At 43.0% G+C, this 21,240-nt stretch overlaps 1 protein-coding gene across 2 annotated transcripts in view; it reads left to right on the forward strand.

The window, feature by feature from the left end:
- The window catches only part of RB195_023644 (uncharacterized protein), a gene marked incomplete at both ends in the record, with an annotated part of 29,538 nt that overhangs the window by 8,135 nt on the left and 163 nt on the right, over nt 1-21,240 (forward strand). Inside the window, 7 exons of one of the 2 annotated variants that reach the window (XM_064211154.1) lie at nt 601-789; nt 13,124-13,218; nt 13,391-13,517; nt 16,872-17,015; nt 19,321-19,424; nt 19,481-19,635; nt 19,703-19,824. In XM_064211154.1, coding sequence (XP_064067034.1) covers nt 601-789; nt 13,124-13,218; nt 13,391-13,517; nt 16,872-17,015; nt 19,321-19,424; nt 19,481-19,635; nt 19,703-19,824 — 936 coding nt within the window. Of the gene's footprint in view, nt 1-600; nt 790-13,123; nt 13,219-13,390; nt 13,518-16,871; nt 17,016-19,320; nt 19,425-19,480; nt 19,636-19,702; nt 19,825-21,240 lie in introns of those variants that run through there. The other variant, XM_064211152.1, reaches the window with a different exon arrangement.

The following is a 21,240-nucleotide window of genomic DNA, read 5'->3' on the forward strand; positions in this document are numbered from 1 at the left end:
AGCAATGATATCGCTCGGTAATTTCTTTTTTCCTTGGCGGAAAGCTTTTAGTGGAAAGGAATCATGATAGCGTGCCTCCACGAGTCAGGTGTCCTCCCGTCAATCTCCATCGGCGCAAGGTGCGTTGAAAAGACGGCTTCGATGAGGAGATTCGAAAGCGGCCTTGAAGTTTTGAAAAACTTCAAAGATCGCTGCCACACTTCAATCACTTTAGTTGATCCAGGATGATGCGCTCCAAAACCTTGCTCATAACGCGTAGTAGTGATACTCCTTAGCAATTTCTGGGTTCCGTGACGCATAGCTTTTTGTGGAGAGGAGCTATGATAGCGTGTCTCCACGAGGGTGTCTCCACCAAATTGTCGTGTAAAGTTTGGTCCAAATCGGTTCATTGAGAAGTGTGTTGTGAGCTGAAGAAACGCACTGGCAATGTGCAGTCACTCAAGCATCTGTATAATATACGTACATGCGGTACGATAATAAATGTACATTGTTTATTTTGATATTTATTGTCTACTGGCTCATCATTACCTCCGTTCCGAGGTAACAGTGAAAACTAATTTTATGGATTAGGGTTTCAAACATCCAATGTATTTTTCTTAGGTTTTCGAACTTTGCGAAGGTGGAGAACTACTGTCTCGTCTACGTGATGCAAACAAACCGACATTTCTCGTTACCACTCTTCTTGAGTATTGCCTACAGATAGTGAAGGCACTCACATTTCTTGAAACCAAACATATCGTTCACAGAGATATTGCTGCAAGGAACATCCTTCTTACCAAAGACGAAAAGGTTGGTTTTATCGGTTACGCTGATTTATAATAAGTGACTGGATATAATACTGAGCAGTATACTTAGTTTTGCTTAGCTATTGTGATTTTCCACTGAAATACCAACTTTGTCAATTTTTCCTGCGGTGTTTCGTCTGATTTGTGGAGTGCTCGTAACTTCCGTTTTAAACGAATTACGTGGGTTTCCGAGTTTTTGGCTAAAGAACTTCTGACGATTGCGGTTATCAGAACTTTTTGTTGAACTCTCATTGCAATATTCGGCTCAAAAAAGATCTCAAATGCACGTTAAGTTCAACAACAAACTTCGGAAGACTTCTTATCTGTTTCTGGAAAAATGTCTTTATCTGCAATCAACAGATGCGATGCGTATGAAGGTGTCATAAGAAATACAGAAACGAGATAAAAGTAGCAAATCGATGGCGTCGTTAGTTCCGGGCATTCGTATTTGGACGAATACACTTAGCAAAGGTTTCATTGAGCCGAAAAAAAAATATAAAATCAACAATTTCGTAAAATTGCTATAGATTTGAAATAGTTATCGTATTAATAATCAGAACATTGCAGAACCTCAAATACCAGGTTTCTATTGCGGTTTCTATCGCGTCTAAAGCGAAAGCATGCAAAAATCGGTGATGTTCATACGATCGATAAACGAATAGGTGCGATCGCGTATAGCCTGCCCCAGCGGTTTGACATTTGACACTCCTATTGCAAGTTTAACCGTTGCTGCAATGAAGCAGTCGAAACTTCAACTGCTCAATGGGAGATGCGCTTCTTGTCAACCAAGTTACTTGCAGTCGATTAGCGCCCTGCGAACATTTAAAGAGAACAGTTGCGTTTTCAAATTTCGTTGTAGAAAAAAAATTTCGTTCTTTTTTCTCAAGAATTACAAAGCTTCCAATGGTCGGTTTTTTCCACGTTGCTGCGAAAAAACCGTGTAGACTAAGGGTACAACGAACTTTCGTTTCTACTTCTTTTTTCGTAGTGGTCCTGTACGACATCACATGTTTTTGCCACGAAATAGTGAGGTCGGGATAATATGGGTCCCACGACGTCAAATGAATGTGTCGACGTCAGAAGGCAGCTTGGAAAACTTCAAATGCTGAAGTAGTGCGCGAACGCCAGAAGGGAGAAAGATAGGCTGGCACGATTGTGCGTCAACGTCGGAAGGTAGTGAGATGGAGTGGGACGGATTCTTCGGCGTCAGATAGATGCGCCAGTGCCAAAAGGCAGAGTGGTGGAATGGGTCACACTCCATTTTTCTGCTTTCCTGCGCTCAGATTGGTACACCTGTGCTAGAGTAGAACTGGGTGACATGGGTCGAGTACACCAGGCAGGCATGCTTGCGCGAGAATGCAGCTAAAGGTGTTCCACTGCGTCAGATGCACCGACAGCAAAAGTAGGGCGGGAGTCTCACGATGTCAGGTGACCGTGCTGGTATTAGAAAGCAGAGAGACAAGATGCACGATGTCACAGTGCGTCACCGCCAGAAACAGTAAAATGGAGTGAGACGGGTTCAATGCGGGGATATTTCCAAATGTACTCCGTATGTCCACTCCTCTATGCCTTTCACTCATCTTGCTTGCCAGATAATTTCTGCAGAAATTATATACACGCATGCAGACAGCCGCTTTAATAGCAGCTAACTGCTTACATGATTTCATGTAGGATTCTTATCTTAAAAGCATGATAATGAAGTTCACGTAGTTTAGTTTTGTCACACCATTCTACATTGGCCGAAAGAAGGCGAGAAAAGCTTCGACATTATAACGGTATAGAAGAAATATCATTATGATGTATGCTAATTGGCTTATTCTGTCACGTGCGTGTAACGAAATTCCAGAAAGCAGTGAGACGAATCCCACCGCGACGACTTTGTGCGTCGGCGCCAGAAAATGTTGGAAGTGCTGAGACGGGTGATTGGAGTTGAATTGCTGCGGTTGGGAAGCGACGTAACAAAAACGAGAGCGAAAAGCAAAGTGAAGTAGCATCTTTTCTTCAGAAATTGGAAACATGCATGCAAACAGCTGCTTAGATTGCAGTTAACAGCTTACGTGATCTGAGGAAGAACCTTATCTTCATCAGTACCATGGTGAGGTTCACGTCCTTTCGTGTTAACATTTCTTCCTGTTCTAATCGGCGAAGAAAGGAGAAAAACTCATACTTCGCATGCTTCCAAATAGTTGAGGTGGCAAAAAAAAAAAGACTTAAGGTGAAGCTTGAATACTCTCCAAATGTGGTACGGACGATTTGGGAAGGAGAGTATGAATACTCGTTTCATTATCATTTCATCAGTGCTTAAATTTCTAAGAACGTAACTGTTCTCTTTAAATGTGTAACATCACTAGAGCGTGCGGAAAAAAAAACTCGTCATAAAAGACAATGGCGAGAAAGGAATAATAGATCGCACTTTCCTAGCTTTTTCAATTGTGCATAAAAAAGCTGCTGCGCCATTTTAAAAAAAAAAAACCTCAGAAGAAACTATTTCGGAGGAGAATGCGATAAGTTTGCGATTTGTAAATGCTCTAGAAAAGAAGTTTCAACCTATTTTATAATTGAATGACTATTCAGTTTTGCTGCTATGTAAAATTAGAGGTAAACATACTCATAAAGTGTTACATGCCCTCCCCAACATATAACTGAAAGTACCTGTGCCACCGAGTATTTAGTATGTGTCTCCTTAGCTTTCGACAGTGGTGGTAAAATGCTCGTCGGTCAGTTGGGAGCCGCAGTTTCGGTTCGGTGTGAAGTTTTGGATATTTATGGAGTATTTTTGTGTTTTTGTGACACACACGGACTAAGCGCCGCGTTATTATATAGCATAAGAGAATGATAGCAATCTTGCAAGTTAAAATCCCGAGTAAATTAGTTCGCAGGGCGCTAATCGACTGCAAGTAACTTGGTTGACAAGAAGCGCATCTCCCACTGAGCAGTTGAAGTTTCGATTGCTTTATCGCAGCAACGGTTAAACTGCGAAATAAGAGTACGGGAGTACGAAAATAGAGTAGTACAAAGAATTGCCTCACATCTTGAGTAAACTAGAGCATAACTGTCCATGATGTCAAAACACTGGGGTAGGCTATACGCGATCGCACTCACTCGTTTATTGGGGGTACGTGTAAAGAGGGTCCCGGCGGAATTTCGAGTATGCCCCGGTCATGCCTCGTCAGAGCAATTAACGATGGTGTGTGTCCTAAAGAGATTCACTTTCGTTGGCACCTAAATAGCTGACTCTGCTTACCTACCGCTAATCATGCGCTGCATCAACGGATATAATTCACTATCTACCCAATTGTTTTGGTGAATCAGACACGTTCACTGCAATTTTGTGACGTGAGGTGATCTCAATTTTGTAAGCGTACCAGAAGCAAGAGAAATCCTCACGTAAAAATGAGATAAGGATGTATCTAATAGCTTCAAATTACGTGCATGAAAATTTTCTTTAAAATGGAAAATTTCAACTTTCAAAAGTAACGGTAATGAGAATTATCATTATCCTGTAACTCCCAAGCTTTTTGTAGCTTATTTTTCTGGACAGAGGAATCTCCTGTATCTCTGACTTGTTGGAACTTACAGGAAGAAAAAGGTTCAAATTTGGTAAGATTTCTAGACTTTCTGAAGGTGATATAAAAACGAACTCTCTCCCTTTCTTTATTAGAACACCATACAAAATGCCATATACTTCTATCTAACACTATTATTCTTTGACTTATTCGGTAATTTCGACAGCTCATACAACTCTTCTTTGCATATTTTCTTGTAACTCCGCAGTTTTCTACGTCTCTGTGGCTAGAAAAACATCTACGACGGTTGTTTGCGTCTTCATGAACTACTGGAGCGTGACCTCTTAAGTATGGTCGCGTATCCGCCGGCATATCCACTGGATAATATCTCGGAGGCATCCGCGGAGAATCCGCCGGGACCCTCTTTACCGTTCCCCTTTTATCGATTGCATGAACTTCACCGATTTTTGCATGCTTTCGATCTAGACGCGATAGAAACCACAATAGAAACCTGCTAGTTGAGGTTCTGCAGTGCTCTGATTATTAATACGATAACTATTTCAAACCTATAACAATTTTACGAACTTGTTGATTTTATATTTTTTTGGCTCAATGAAACCTTTGCTAAGTGTTCGCCCAACTACAAATGTCCGGAACTATCGACGCCATCGATTTGCTATTTTTATCTCGTTTCTGTATTTCTTATGACACCTTCATACGCGTCGCATCTGTTGATTGCAGATAAAGACATTTTTCCAGAAATAGATAAGAAGTCTTCCGAAGTTTACTGTTAAAGTTAACGTGCATTTGAGATCTTTTTCCAGCCGAATATTGCAATGAGAGTTCAACAAAAAGTTCCGATAACCGCAATCGTCAGAAATTCTTTAGCAAAAAACTCGGAAACCCATGTAATTCGCTTAAAACGGAAATTTGAGCACTCCACAAATACTGCGAAACACTGCGGGAAAAAATTGATAAAGTTGGTATTTCAGTGGAAAGTCAAAATGGCTAAGCAAAACTAAGTATACTGCTCAGTATTATATCCAGTCACTTTTCACATTTAATCGAGGCCGTAAGGTGGCTGAAACAGCCCTTGAGATTTTTGCTGCGTATGGAGCGGCCTAAATGAGTCATTCAAGAATTTAAGAGAGAAAAAAAGGGAAAGAAACGGTGTCCATGTCAGACTGTTCTTGAGTTTTGGCATATAGTTACATATACTGTTTGTTTCCATGTGCATGTATAGGTACTAAAAATTTACGCTTACGACTTGACCTTCAACCCAATTCACGAGGGCAAGTTTAAATAACTTCAAGATACATTCTGACTCACATTCAACAGGAAGTTAATAGGAATCTGATAGCACCATAGCCTCCATTGGCGCTACAACAAATCATTTGTCCATCATAGAAGAATGCTGTAATTGCAGAGAAGTCATTGTCAACGACAATTCGTTGTAGTTTCATGTGACATAAGGTTGTAATTTAAAAGATTTTCAGTTTTCCTTTATTATAGAACATGAAATTAACATCGATTTGAATTACTGGAGGCCCCTCCATGCAACTTACTGTTCCATAGACAGTGCGGGGCTTCTTCAGAACATGGGCTATTCTCACAAACTTCCATGTTTGAAATGGTAAAAAAAGCAACTACACGTTATGTAACCGCATGTATTAACACAAACAGAGCATCCTGGATATGGAGACGATCTTTTGAACTCAGGAACTACTTCGTCTGGATTAGCTCTACTGCACTAAGTGCAAGAGCCCATTTGCGAGCATCTTATTGTGTGGTAGATCTTGAGTTCTGCCAAGTGAAAATAACGAGTCTTTGGGACAGGTTGGTTTGTCTGATCTCGAGGTTGTCTTTAAAAGTCCGTTGCTTTTATTAGCATGGTTAATTCGAATGCGAAGATAGGAGTTGATTTTATTGAACAGACCTTCTTCGTAATGGTTATAAGTACAGTTTCTGTGAGTTTCGCATACTACCTCTTCATTGTCTTGCATATATCCATGCTGACTGGTTATTACTTGGTCAGCTAATGCTAAGGACCACAAATCGACAAAGTAGATGGTATAATGTTCGGATGCGTATTTAATGTTTTTAGTGGATCTGTTTCTTCCTGCAAGGTTGAATTTCGAGTACCCTCTTTGTAGTTCATGTGCATTAATTAGCCATATAATCGACATGATGCTAATGACAGAAAAATAAGGTAACACTGTTTAAGTGTTTATATCTTGGGGTAGGCAACAATGAGAATTACTTCGCAAAAATGGCGAAAGTCTGGCGGTTCGTACTGCACAGTCGAGAAAACCAGAACACTCACTCTCAGAGCGCAATGTAATCGTGTTACCTTCATCTAATGATGACTTTTCTGGTTCAAATATATAGGTTTTTGATACGTTGAATATAATCCTGCACATTATGTTGATGCACAGCTCAAATCTTGATGTGGAAGGTATTATTTTGACTCTCCCTTCGCTGCACTTTATTGAGTTATTCTCATTACAAGACATACAGTTGACAACGTTAACATCAGCAGATATGTGAACACTGATTTACTTGAAGAAGTAGAGGTTCCGTCAAGACTTTCGAATTCTCGGATAATCTTCAAGGCGTTTTCGATTAACTTGCTTAACGAATTCTACAGGAAGATAATTTTCCTGAATCTGCTATTTCTTGCTGTTGCATCTCCCGCTTAGAAGTCCAGTCTTTTTCAACTTTCGGAAGTGAATCTTCCGCAGAACTACGTATTTCCAATGCGTAAAGCTTTTATTGAATGATCTTTGGAGAACCCTCTTGCTTGGAGTACCGAGTTTCTCTGATTTTACAAGACTATCTGCACTTGGTATTGTTTACAGTACTTTTCCACACATCCAATTACCACGAGGAAGAAATTCTTGTTCAGTAGAAGGTAAGAAGTGTTGCGACTGTAGTGCTAATATGAAACCTTCTTAGTTCAACCCATTCATCCCTTCGGGGTCAATAAATTGGTAGCAGAGTTGTCTGAAAGAATAGAAACACTGACTTGATCATGGACTGGCTCCCTCTGATTCAAGTTTAGTTGTTTTGGTTTGAGAGTGCGACATATAAAGTCTTCATCTTCTTCTTTACTTCTTTAGGGGGACTTACTTCGGTTTCCCCAGTCGCAGTTGAATCTATTGCGGTCTGCTGCTCTGCTCTGGCGGCAAGTTTTCCGTTGTACTTCCTTGCTTCTATGACTCTTGCACTTAATATATAGATAATTTCGTTTACCTTTGCAATCGTTTCATTGAAATGCATGTCGTTTTCAGTCTCCTCAATTTCATTTGTGATCGTTCTTTTGTATTCCCTTTTGATTTTGCTCCTTCATATTTTTGCCGTTGCCGTTGAAGCGCATCACGTTTCCGCCCTTTGTTGTCCTTGGCAAATGCGACGGCGTCTCTAATCATCAACCGCTGACGTCGGATAGAACTTCGAATCCCGTCCCTCGCTTGCATGAAGCGGGATGCTTCTATTATCACTCTCTCCATTGGGCGTTCAATGACGTTCACCGCACTTTCTTCCTCCTTGCGAAGCGTCCAGGTTTCTGAAGCATAGGTCAGAGCTGGAAGTACGGTGGTGTTGAAGAAGTGAGCACGGAGCCGGGTGTTCCTGATCTTCTTCAGTACACCCTCGATGCTCTTATATGTTCCCCAAACCACTCGTTTCCTCCTGCCCAGCTCGGAGGTCACGTCGTTCATCATGTTCAATTTCCCACCCAGATAAACGTAGCTGGTGCAGTGGGATATGTTCGCTCCGTTGATCGTGAATAGGGCATCCGAGACCCACCTGTTTCGATGAACGTCGTATTTTGCAGATTCAGCTCATCGATTGCAGAGACCGATGGGTCTACACGTTTCGTTGAATTCGGTCAGCATTCGTTCCGCTTGACTGCTAGATGTTATCACAACTATGTCATCAGCAAAGTCCAAGTGGCGCTGATCATCAACTTTCACCTCCGATCATTCAAATATTTTTGTAGAATGGCGAGAGGTTACTGTACAACCCTCGAAGTTGCTTTATATACTAAGTAGGTGCGCTTTGGTTGTCCAAGGCTTGCGTGACCGCTTCCGTCTCAACTGAGTTGAAGCCTTCTTCAAGTCGATGAGACAGAGCGGCATGTTGTACTCTTGTGGTACCTCGATTAGTTTCGAAACAGTGTGAATGTGTTCAATCGTCCTGAATCCTTTCCGAACCCTGCTTGCTCACACGGCTGTCCTTCATCCAAAACTCTTTCAATCCTAATAAGGATCACTTTTGTAAAGAGCTTGTAGATGACGGACAGTAAGCAGATTGGGCGATAGTTACCGATGTCATGTGGATCTTCCTTTTTATACAACAACACGGTCTTGGTGGTCTTCCACTGTTTAAGAACCTTGCATTCCGACAGGTAACGTGTAAAGAGCCTCGTCAAGGTGTTGGTGAGTACTGGCGAAAGGTTTTTTCAGGTGTTCTGATCTTATTCTCGGGACCGGGTGCCGTACGATTTCATACCGACATGATAACATGTCGTACTTCGTGCGGAAGTGCCTCTGGAATGACATGTTCGTCTTCTCTCGGATGCTTTTTCCTGCCTATGCAGCTTCAGCGAGCACTTCTGCTCTTCTCTCTTTAAGGTCTTCCTTTATCGACTTCCTGCAAAGCTTTGCGAGGTCGGACGTGAGGGGTGCGGGACAGAGGTACCCGTGAATACCGGCTGAATGCTCCTGTCCTCCCTTCAGCACCGCGCCACTCCGCGTTACGGCCGCCGCTCCAGCAGTTATACATCCTCCACGACCGCCTGAGATCGCTGCTCTCCGCCTTCCCATTGTTCTCTAATAAATGTCGCGCGCGACGTTCGCGCCGCGACGAAGCGGTGGATAGTGCGAATTTTGAAGGGAGGGGGAGTGAAAAACCAACTGCCGCAGCGAATTTTGATGTACGGGTATAGTAAACTAGGCGCATATTATTGGGTATAAAAGAGAAGTAGATCCTTCTATCCAATGTAACTTTACATAAGTAAAAATTATCTCAAAAAGATGCTCCAGGGAAAAGAATAATATGCATATATTTTCACACATCTCATAATTTAACACATTTCATGCCCAAAGTTTTCTATATAAACTAGCAGTGCATAAGTATGTGTTTGTCACGATGCCATTCAACGAATTCGCGTTCAACTTTCAACTGCAGCAGCTATAATAACAGCAACTTTATGCGCTCATTACTTTGTATACATTCTTTAAACTCCTTTCTACATTTTACGTTTTCAAAATCTTACTTAAATATAATGTTCATATAGAGCGCATGTCAAATATTTCAATACTTTCTTGTACGTTTTATACAGTTTTATATGATAGAACTTTGTATGGTTCTTCAAACCTCTTTCAACAGCGTTTTATCGCTTCATTTCTACCTATTCTCTGCATAAAATCAATATGACAGGTGTATTAGTGAGGAACAGAGACTTTTGTATCTTCGAGATATACCTTTAGGTACAATGTATGTCTGCGAGGTATTCGCGCCTCGTTAATCGTTGGATGCCAGTTTTACCCAGCAAGATAAACAAAAAGAAATCCTTAGAAAGAGAAAAAAAGTAAAGAAGATAGCATAACACCGATCAGTGGGATATTTTTTTGAAATATCTCTCGCATTCCCAGAGATGGATATGTTTTCCACCTAACAAGTCGAAACAGAATAATTTCATTTTCGCTCGCATTTTTAAATGGCATGTCACTTATACGAGCCTATTTCATTCTTTCCTTCTTTTATATTAACTTACAAGCACACTTTATGTAGACCTTCGAACAACATCTAATACCAGGTACTTTCCTTTCCGTTCGATTTTAAAAGCGCATCATAAGAGTTGCAGGCGCGGCAAAAAAAAAATCGTCGTAAGAGCGGTAGACGCGGCGAAATGGGAAAGAAAGGTGGCGTGGGCGGGGCGTCTTGAAGAAGTAGCAGAAGAGGAGCAATCAGGCTACTGTAGCGATTATGACGGTATCAGGAGACGTGCGGTGCAATTAAGCACGCTCATTAGCCGCCTGGATACGCGGCGGCACATCATACGGGTACCTTGACCGTTCCCCAGACGTGAGTTATTGGTTTGCTGCGGCTCTTGCTGCTCCACGCTTGCGCTCGTATCAGCCCAAGAGTTTCGAGAGGCAGGCGTCTGTTTGTGGTTTTAAAACTCTCAAACTTCCTCGTGCAGTCGTGAAGGTGGAATATGCCCAAAAACCAGCTAACGTAGCGAATAGATCCCACTTAATGATAGTTCTGGGACTTCGCTCTCTGAACTTGGCGGTTGTCTCTTTCCTTGTGAAGAAAAATCTTCCTCGGAGGAGGCGGTGGTGTGATCCCATATAGAACTTTGGCGCAACAGCGACCTCCGTCGGGCAGAACCTTTTACTGACAATAATGAGATCTATTTCATTACGGTGAACTCCACCGGGTGACTTCTATGTCCAGGGTAGAGATGAGGGCTTCTGGAATTGCGAATTCCCTTGGATGGTCTTATGATGAACTCCCCCTGTTCATTCCATTGTAAACCGTGGGTCCCGACGTGAGGTTCCTCAGGCGTTCTTTTCGGACCAATCTTGACATCACAATCACTAATTATGACCTTGTAGAAGGTATGATTATCTCGGTAGGATTTCTCGAGTTCCAAACAGAAAGCTTCGACTTCTTCGTAGCTTTATGCTGGAGCGTACGCAACGAAGATCGTCAAAGCTAGCACTGAACCACATATTCTCATCCGCAGCCGTCCGATTCGTGTCGTGGACAAATGGAGTTTATTTGTTGGAGTCGACTCCCTTGCACCTCCCAGTCACTTGATTGCAGATTTTTGGTCGGACCGACTTGCGGGGTACAAGAATTTTATGAGTCGGTCCTGGTTCAGCAGAAACAGGGATCCCATCCCCTGAATCCACCCGCGTCTCTTGACAGGCACAGGATCTCTTTTGGTCCGCGATTAGCCCCCTATCCGCCACCTGGGGACACGTCACGTAGCCTCATGACTAACCGGCTGTGATCCCTTTAGTGAGGATCCGTGGAGGCGGCGAGCTTTGTGAACCAACTCATTAAAGTTGACTCGGAAGTGCTCTCCGCACCAAATCTTCTGTTGGCAGTGGTCATCGATTCTGCGCTTACTTGTATAGTCTATAGCATATATCGCAACTTCCGCAGTGAAAACTGCAGTTTCATTACATTAGAGCGCGTGGTTAATGTCCAATTGCATCAGTCCACAATTTTGCGGGAGAGCCATCGCAGTGCGTAACTAACTAAATCAAGAACAGGAGTTCGTCAGTAAGTTGAAATTTGACTGAGATAGAGCTAGATCAGATAGTCGCTGTCCCAAACTTTCAGTGTGAAACACCATCATTGGGACGTTCGTTTCCCACTGATTCACTTCAAGATGACCGAAGTTAGTCATCTTGACAATGGTGCGTGAGTTCTTTGCCTTACGTCTCTGAACTGCAGTTGATACGTAGGTAACATGTACTGTGCCCCCAAAAGATGGTAAAAAAAGATGCACCCGTGATTTAGCTGGTACTTACAGTGGGCTGGATTGGAATGTATGCAAAAGGCAGTTAGTCAACATGTCCGTGTGGACGGACCACCATAAGGTTGAATAACTGTAAGCAACTCTTAGAAGGAAGTATGTTTCCAGAACGAATCGAGTTAGAACCGGAGGAAAATCAGATAGATGAAGCCGAGCTCTAGCTGCAGTAAATACACATAACACCAATGAACAGAGACTGAGCTACCGCGAGAAAACCATACAATTCGACGCACACACGAATTTGAATCGCATAGTTTAGAATGATCGGTGAACGCATTTTCGCGAAGAGAAGGGGAATGGAGCGGGTGGTCCTTGGAAACATGTAACATGCAGGAGTCGCCGACTGTGCAGAATTTAATAACCCTAGTGGATCTTTTTAAGTAAAACCAATAAATAAGCATCTGAGGGAAGCGGAGCCTTTACAAGGGTGGCATTCTATGCTTGTACACAGAGACATTCAGTTTCGTGCCTTTAGGGTATGCATGCGGAAACATCATCCCCTTGTTAGCCATTTTTCACACCTTATTATACGGTGAGTAAAACTGAACGAGAATGTATTGTAACTTATTAATTCATTAATTTCAATATACATGAAGCAGAATAAAAAGGAAGTAAAATAACAGTTTGAATAGAAAGATCAGACTTAAAATAACGAGCGAACAAAAATGTCCAATTATTTCAAAATTCAACTACTGCTACATCTAAATCTTCTATACTTTAATGCTGCTGCTTTTCATCCTCATAAATTTGAGGAGTGATTGCAATATTTGAGTTTCTTTGCTAATACTAAAGCGAGTTGTGTCGGTGCGATGGGTGGGGCATAAGGTAGGAGCAATGCAAAATGGTCTGGTGATGAAATTAACTGTTACGCAGTGCAGTTCCCGAACATCGCTGCCACCCACTTCCCCTAAAGATAAGTTGTCGCAGAATGCGGTTCCTAACGTTTCTCTCGTTTGGCGCTTTCACTTTCATTTCCTTTCTTCTCCTTTTTTTTCATAATATTTTTCTTCCATGGATCACGTTCGTGGTATGTGCATGATTCTTTAAGTTGACAGAACCTCTGACCCTTTATCTTTTTTTTACTATATAGTATCCATCGAGAGAACACAGAGCATGCGAATCAATTCACTCTGTCATTTGCTTTAATGCTAGAAGATGATAGTGGAGATCATCTTTGAGAGTATATCACTAGATTATGTAGCATTTGTACCCCGTATAGTTTTCATTGATTGATCTGTGCGTTTGTCAAGGTCTTGATGAACTGATTTTTTTAGGTGGTGAAGCTATGTGATTTTGGACTGATGAGGAATCTGAAAGAGAACGAAAGGACGTATGTCATGCATGCGCAAAAACGAGTTCCTTTTTCGTGGTAAGTTGTCGTTGATTGTATTGGTTTTCAAAAATCAATTCACTTTGATGTTGAACCCACAGAAATGAAGATTCATCGTGTCCAAACTTTCTAGAGCATATTATGCGCTTTACCTTCTTCTCTACCTTCTGCAGTTATCTGCATTTGATTTATTTGATATCATGTTATATAGGTGTCCACCAGAATCACTTCGTCATCGGATTTTCTCTCACGCTTCTGATGTCTGGGCTTTTGGAGTTACGGCTTGGGAAATATTTAGTTACGGGGAGGATCCATGGATTGGCTGCAGAGCAGTCGATGTAGGTTTCTTTAATCGCCTCCAATTCTTTCTGTGGTGCTTTGGAACTTCACCAAACATAAAATTGGAGAATTGCGACGTTCACAAATGACACTACTATTGCGAGTCCGAGTAGACTGCAACGGGCCTCACCTAAACGGCTGCGCGAGCGGTTGCGTCGCGGCGCGGTTGCTCGCTGCCAGGTCTGCCAAATAGGCGGCCCTTCATAAGCCACAAACCAATAAAACACAGCACGGCGGCAGACTTTGTTTTCGCGGCCGCGTCGCGGCGGGCCAATTGGAGCAGAGCAGTGAAGAGCAGCATCGTATAAATTACGAACAACGACTACAATGACGTGGAAAACGACTCTGAAGAACCGACGGAAACTGAAAAGCACACATGAAGAAAAAAAACAACAGAAGTTTTTAGAAGAAACATACTTTCTCCATACTCGTATCTAAACTTACACCCGGCTGCGAGAGGCTCCGCCCTTTGGACCAATGCTAACGCGCCGCGAAATTCAAAGTGATACACTGAGTAACTGCTTCCTCTGTTGTTTCAGAGGAGTAAGCTTAGAGGAAGGTGGAAAATGAATGCCTTAAGGTGTTTTACGCACTCTTACGTTAAAACGAACGAGGAGAATATCACCATAAACCTTAATCCAAGAAAGAAAGAAAGTATGACCTCCGAATTTCAAACTGAGTAAGGGATGAAATTGGAATTGGCTTTTTGATCTTTATCATGCAGCTAACGACGATCACTTCAGCTAACTGCACAGCTAAAATCTTTCTATTGCTTTGTCCAGTTTTCTTCTCATCTTTCCATTTGCTCTTGCATTGCTTTCCTTATTTAACGTGTAGTTTCATTTCCCATTGTTTTTGTTTTTCACTCTTTCTTCTTAACGTTACTCTCCTTTTTTCATCCTGTATTTACTTCCTAGCATGTAATTGTGTAGCTTACTTTGCTCCCAGTTAAGCAGTGCATACTGCATGATAATCGGCGCTTGATCACCTTGACCTTGACTCAAGTTGATCTTCGAACTGGTCGAGCGGGCGCCAGTAATCCTTCCATTTGTCCCGATCGCATGCCAGAGTAGCCCAGTGGTTCCTCCTTTCGCGTGGGACACGAAGAGAATCATAACTTTCTTTGAAGGATTTCGTGAAGAAATCTGACCATCGGGTGGGTCGGCGGTCTTCCTGTAGTGCGCTTAATATCGGGGGGAACCCAGCTGCTCACGGCTCCGGTCCAACGGTTGTCGTTGAAGCGCATCACGTGTCCGGCCCACCTTATTTTACTTTCCTTGGCAAACGCGGCGGCGTCTCTAATCTTCGATCGCTGACGTAGGAGAGAATTTCGAATCCCATCTCTCACTTGCGTGAAACGGGATACTCTTAGCATCACTCTCTCAATTTCGCGTTCAATGAGGCTCACCGCGTTTTCTTCCTGCTTGCGAAATGCCCAGGTTTCCGAAGCACAGGTTAAAGCAGGAAGTACGGTGGTGTTGAAGAGGTGAGCACGGAGCCGGGTGTTCCTGGTCTTCTTCACTACATCCTCGATGCTTTTATACGCTCCCCAAGCCGCTCGCTTCCTCCTGCCCAGCTCGGGGGTCAGGTCGTTCTTCATGTTTATTTTTCAACCCAGATAAACCTAGCTGGTGCATTGGGATATGTTCGCTTCGTTGACCGTGAATAGGGCATCCGAGACCCATCCGTTGCGCATGAACATCGTCTTTTGTAGATTCAGCTGAAGACCGATGCATCCACATGTTTCGGCGAACTCGGTCAGCATTCGTTCCGCTTGGCTAATGCTAGGTGTTATCAGTACGATGTCATCAGCGAAGCGCAAATGGTGTGTAGCTGTCGACCATCAACCTTCACTCCCATGTCGTCCCATTCCAATTTTCGCATTGCATTCTCGAGGGTGGCTGTGAGTATTTTAGGTGAGAATGTATCACCCTGTCGGACACCCCTCTTCACGTCAATGATGATATTCTTGTAGAATGGCGAAATCCCGGTCGTGAATTTATTGTGCAACTCTCGAAGTACCTTTATATACAGAGTAGGGACATCCTGGTTGTCCAAGGCCTCCATGACCGCTTCCGTCTCAACTGAGTCGAAGGCCTTCTTCAAGTCGATGAAGGTGAGACAGAGTGGCATCTTGTACTCTCATGATACCTCGATGGGTTTCGAAACAGTGTGAATGTGGTCAATCGTGCTGAATCGTTTCCGAAACTTTGCTTGCTCGCATGGCTGTCCTTCATCCAAGATCCTATTAAGGATCACTCTTGTAAAGAGCTTGTAGATGACGGACAGTAAGCAAATTGGACGATAGTTGCCGATATCATGTGGATCTCCTTTTTTATACAACAACACGGTCTTGGTGGTCTTCCACTGTTTAGGAACCTTGCGTTCCGACAGGTAACATGTAAAGAGTCTCGTCAAGGTGTTGGTGAGTACTGACGAAAGGTTCTCCAGGTGTTCTGGTCTTATTTTGTCGGGACGGGACCAGGTGCCGTACGATTTCTTACCGACATGATAGCATGTCGTATTTCGGACGAGAGAACCTCTGGAATGACAACATGGCAACAACTCGTGAAAGAAACCAAATTTTCAACTACATTAGTAGTGCGTTAACAGAGGTTGTGCCAGCCGTGAGTTGTAGAAGCCACGAGTCATCAAAATTCAATATTCCTGCCGAAAACAACTGCAAGCTAGCCTATGTCAAGAAACGAAGACTATTCAAGTGAGAAAAGAAGTCACAACATAGAATACATATCTAGAAATAAATTACCTAAGCAGATATTTCAAGCTAGAATAAGTGATGTGGCAGGCGCCTTTGTGGCGTGGCGAACGTAGAAGTTATCCATTGGACTCATTGAAGTCAGGTCGAATAGCTGTGAGTCTCTTTTAACAGTAGAGGGCTTCACGCTTGTAAAGGCCCGCCGATATGGCAGACCTGGTAGCGAGCCAGCGCGCTGCGAAGTGAGCGCCCGCGCAGCCGTTTGGGTAGGCTTGGATGAGGCCCGTTGCAGTCTCTTCGGGCTCGCAATAATAGTGTCATTTGTGAATATCGCAGTGCTCCAATTTTATGTTTGGTGTTGCTACGTCAGTGTGAGGAATAGAGAGACGTACTCAAATAGTGAAAATGGATTTGCCTTGTTACGACGTAAGAGATATGTCGCAGTAGGTCCTGGTTTCAAAACAGCTGTAGTCTCTGAATCACTGCAGAGTATCATTATGCTACTGAAGTTCCGTATATGTATTTGTATTTGTGTATTTGTCTGTTCCGCTGAGTACCGTATTTTTGCCAACGCTTGTTATAGATTCACTTGAAGTAATTTGATATTCCATGTTTCCGTACTGTGTTCCGTCTTTAGGTACTTAAGCGGCTCGATGCAGGAGATCGCCTCGAGAAACCTCGCTATTGTTCCCAACAAATATATGACTTAATTAGTTTATGTTGGAACATAAATCCTGATCTCCGTCCCAGATTCAGTCTCCTGAGGACGTTGTTGTTAGGAGTGAGTTTGCACACTTTTACCAAGAAGTTGTCTCACATTTTTTTTAAACTCTTTATGGTGCATGTCTCCAAGCGCGTTATTTCGATGCGATCTTTCCACAACGTTCTGTCCTAGTTCACGCCATCAATGCAATTGTCCAGTAAAGAACCCAAATATATTGTATCCCACCGACTTCGTCTATACACAAACTTATTACGTAGCATATTCTTTGCCAGTCCAAACGTCCGGGTAAAGTCCGACCTCAGACTTCTTCTGATGCTCGCTTCACTTGCTTTTTGTTATCAATATAGATTCAAGGTAGGAACATGTCCCGTAAAGTTCTGCCATAGATTTAAAATTGTTTCTTTTCAAAAGAAGCTTTTTCGCTCTTATTTTCGGAAACATACGCATGGATGGAAGCCTTCTTCTATGTTTTCTTGTTGTCATTTTGCTAACATTGTCTTAACCTTCTATCTTTAGAGAATATTCAAACTTATATTATGTCCCTTCGACACCACAGCAGTTTGGAAACATATTCGAAAGTATTAGACAAGGTTCTATTTAAACAGCTGTCTGCATGCAAGTGTCCAGTTTTTGGATGTAGGATCCGGCAAACATGGTGAGAGTACAGGCGAGTAGATAGGCGAGGCTTGCCTACCTGGTGCATGTGGTTGTCACGGGCATAAAACGGTTCACAATTTCTCATCTGACTTACGACAAAACTACTTGGAATTATTGCACGATACTGGTGCGAAGTTGCTGATTAAAATTTCTGGCGGCGGCACACTAATTATACTCCGCGAAACCTGTCTCAGCTCCTTTCAACTCTGCGGCGCCGTGCACCAATCCGTGGGACCCTCACCCCACTTTGTCGTTTTGTGCCGCTGGCTGTCTCAGCCCATTCTACCACTTTGTAACACCGCCACACCTATCTAACGCCGCTGGCCATCTCACATTCCTCGAATTTCCTTTACACAAAAAAAAAATCTGGCAGAATAAGCCGTTATTGCATAGCATGATTAGGTATTTCAGAATCAGATGAGGTGTAAAACTATAAGCTGTGGGTGAAAATCTAGCAATTGGAGGCTGTAAATTGCAAAGTTTTCGATGCTGTCATCACTCTTTGAATAGATAGATAGATACTCAGAGTGATGACGAGTACGAGAGGGATCGCGCGTAGTTCTCGCAACAAGTTGCACATAGTAGCGCTTGTCTTTCACTCCCAAGTAATGTTTATTATGCGATTGGACGCGGGCAATCGCATCCTCTTCGAACATCCGCGATCCAATCAGCATTATTCAAGCAGAAGCTGCCTAACCTGCACATTCGCAGACTCGCTAAAGATTTCCTACATTCTATCTGCTGTAGTAGGTTGCGTTGCTGGGGGACGGAAACACACGGGGCTAAAATACGTGTTTTTCTGGATTTGTGTGGTGTAAGGAAATGATCGCGATGTTTCTTAAACTATTCCTCTACCACTTTCTACTCTACTACAGAAAAAGGAACGTCGAGTATTTGGCGATACGCTGCTTTCAAGCCGACGTTTGTCGTATTGCAGCCTTGTGCTAGAATATAATGCTGACTCCTTTTCGTACAGAATTTCCCACCAGGGTTCCATTCTTTAACAAAAGTTAGTGATAGAATTACATCAGTTTCGAGCATACATGCGATGGTCGGAGTCGGTTCTCCGACCCCCTTCACTTTTGGAAGGTTGGCGACGGGAGATGGAAACACACGGGGCCAATCCACACGCGTTTTTTCCGGATTTGTGCGGTCCTCATCACTTGAGCTACACCCCATGAGCTAGATCCCCTTCACCTGAGGAGGGTCCAGTTCCTCCTTATCGCACCTATGGTTTTGAGTTGATCGCATTCGCCTACAGCCTGCTGTTGTACAGCTGCGGAAGATTGGTCGCCTTCCAGAACAGGGCTTTTGTGCTGATCATCCCCTCCGCCCCCTAACACGCCACAGTGAAAATTCCAGTATCAATGCTCACTGATACAGATTTTTTGATGATCTGCGAGAATTGTAATAACTTTTCGGCGACGCTGAACATTTCATTTTTTTTTGCCAGCTGATTGAACTTTAATTTGAAGCAAAATCTTCCAGTACTCACGAAATCTGTTTGACTCTGTCTTTGTACTAACTACTTTATGGAATTTACAGCGAATTGCGGATGGACAGAGAATTTGAGTATTGCTGAAACAGCAGACTTTCCTGTTATTGTAAGTACCGAAGTCGTCGGCTAGATCTGATTCACCGGGTCTTTTCTTCAGAACTCCTGGAGATGTTGTGTCGAAGTTTTTCTTACAGTAATACTTTATAGGCGGAGTTCAATGTGGCTGAAGTGCGTGATCCATTGCAGTCAGAGCATGACGGAAGCATATTGCAAATGATGCCACGCGATCGAATCATAGTTATAGAGAGCGAGTACGTGGTGCCTCTTCTCTGTTTTATTGCCTTTCTAAACCAATCTGCCTTCTCAGTGGCCTTCTTTGGTATGGCCAAAACGAACGAACTCATAAATTTGGAAATTTTCTCCGTTCTTCCGTCTTTGTCCATAGTAAATCGGTGACGACCTACACACATCGTGACGCAGTTACACCAGTTGGAAATACAATGATTTCATTACCTATCCGAGGTTAGTTTTGGCATGGAATGTTTAAAGATTTGTTTTGCTTTGTGCCATAAGCTTTGCTTGGTGGCAGAGTTTAAGTCGTCACAGTTACCTCGTGGTTATCAGGACGAATTGAACGGTCTTTTACGAAATTACTTTTTGGAAAGAGAAGAGAAGAAAAATCAAGATTCGCCGTTTGTCCTTCACTTTTGAATAGTCGCATAAGTCTTTTCCGATTTATTTGATAACCTCGTATTCCCGTATTTACTCTTGCGTGGCTCCTTACATGCTACCGTGGCACAGAAGGTCCACTCCGACTCGGCTCAACTTCGCCACACTCTCCTTCCCTACCAAATTTCTGACTTAATGGCGGTCCAACCTCATGTCGACCTAGTTCAAATGTACAAAGAAGGTATCATTTCTTAATCTGGTCATCCCACAGCCTGCTTAGATTGTAATCCTATCCTTGCTTCTTTCGATTACTAGCTCTTCAGCTATCTCCAGCTCTTCTTGCACAGAAAGATCTTCAAGATTGAGGTTGATTTATAGAAAGTACACTGCGTCTTCTTCAAGTTCAAGCTCCAGTCCTGGGGAAAGGAATCGAAAAGTTGCCCGAACGATAACGTCGAGTTTGAATGAGAATGTTTTTTTTTTTTGCCCATGTCCGCTAGTTTTGAAATATTTGCAATGTCGTTTGAAATTTTGGAAGGAACTTATGCTACTACTCGGTAAAACGCAAATACTATGTGTATACATAATTTGAACGTCATAGTGGCTCAAACAAAGTGAAACACATAAAGAAATCCCTATGCGACTTGGAACAGCACAGTATCTTCATTTTTCAATACGGCCCCATCGGTTTGCATTAACGGCCCTGAGTCGTTTCGGAAGCAAGTCGATCGCTGGACGAAGGTAGTCGATGTGGATATTCTCCCATTCTTCCAGTGGTCGTCTTCTGTGACCACTCGTTGGAATGAGGAGTAGCACAAGCTTTCTGCTTCAGATAACCCCATACGGCATAGTACAAAAGGTTGAGATACGGGGAGGAGGCCGGCCAATCCTAAGTAGGAATGAAGTCCGGTAGATGTTCTCGGCACCACTGCTAAACTATTTTGCGCTTGTGGGCCAGCGCGCCGTCTTGCTGATATGTCCAAGGGTCACTCCCAAAATGAGAATTAGCCCAGGGCAGCAGTTCCTCCTCGAGAATGGTTTTGAGGTAGCATTCCTTGTCGATTTTTGCACCTGGCTCGACGAACACCCGCCAAAACCATGACCTGAGCAGGGTGGGTTGCTCAATTCACGATTCTTTCCTTTTAGCTCCTTGGAATATTCTAGAAAGCACATGATGGTTTTGTCGATTGAAAGCGGCCTCAAAATTGAAGAATTTCTCGTCGGAATACGCCTTTCTGAGGTGCTCGTCGTCTGAGCGAGTCGGGCATTTCTTCAGCTCCCCCAACCTCTAGTCGTTTCATGGACGACTCAGTTTCATCAGTGGTTATCTGTCGAACTGGTGCACATGTAGGTAGAGCTAGGAAAATCAGTAAGTAGATCAACTCTTCTGTTGAAAAAAGTACATATAGTGTAGTTAGAAGTAGTTACGTTGCCGCTTTAGCAACTTTTTCGGGTCCA

Source organism: Necator americanus, chromosome X (genome assembly GCF_031761385.1).
Source record: "Necator americanus strain Aroian chromosome X, whole genome shotgun sequence".
Lineage (NCBI taxonomy): Eukaryota > Metazoa > Nematoda > Chromadorea > Rhabditida > Ancylostomatidae > Necator > Necator americanus.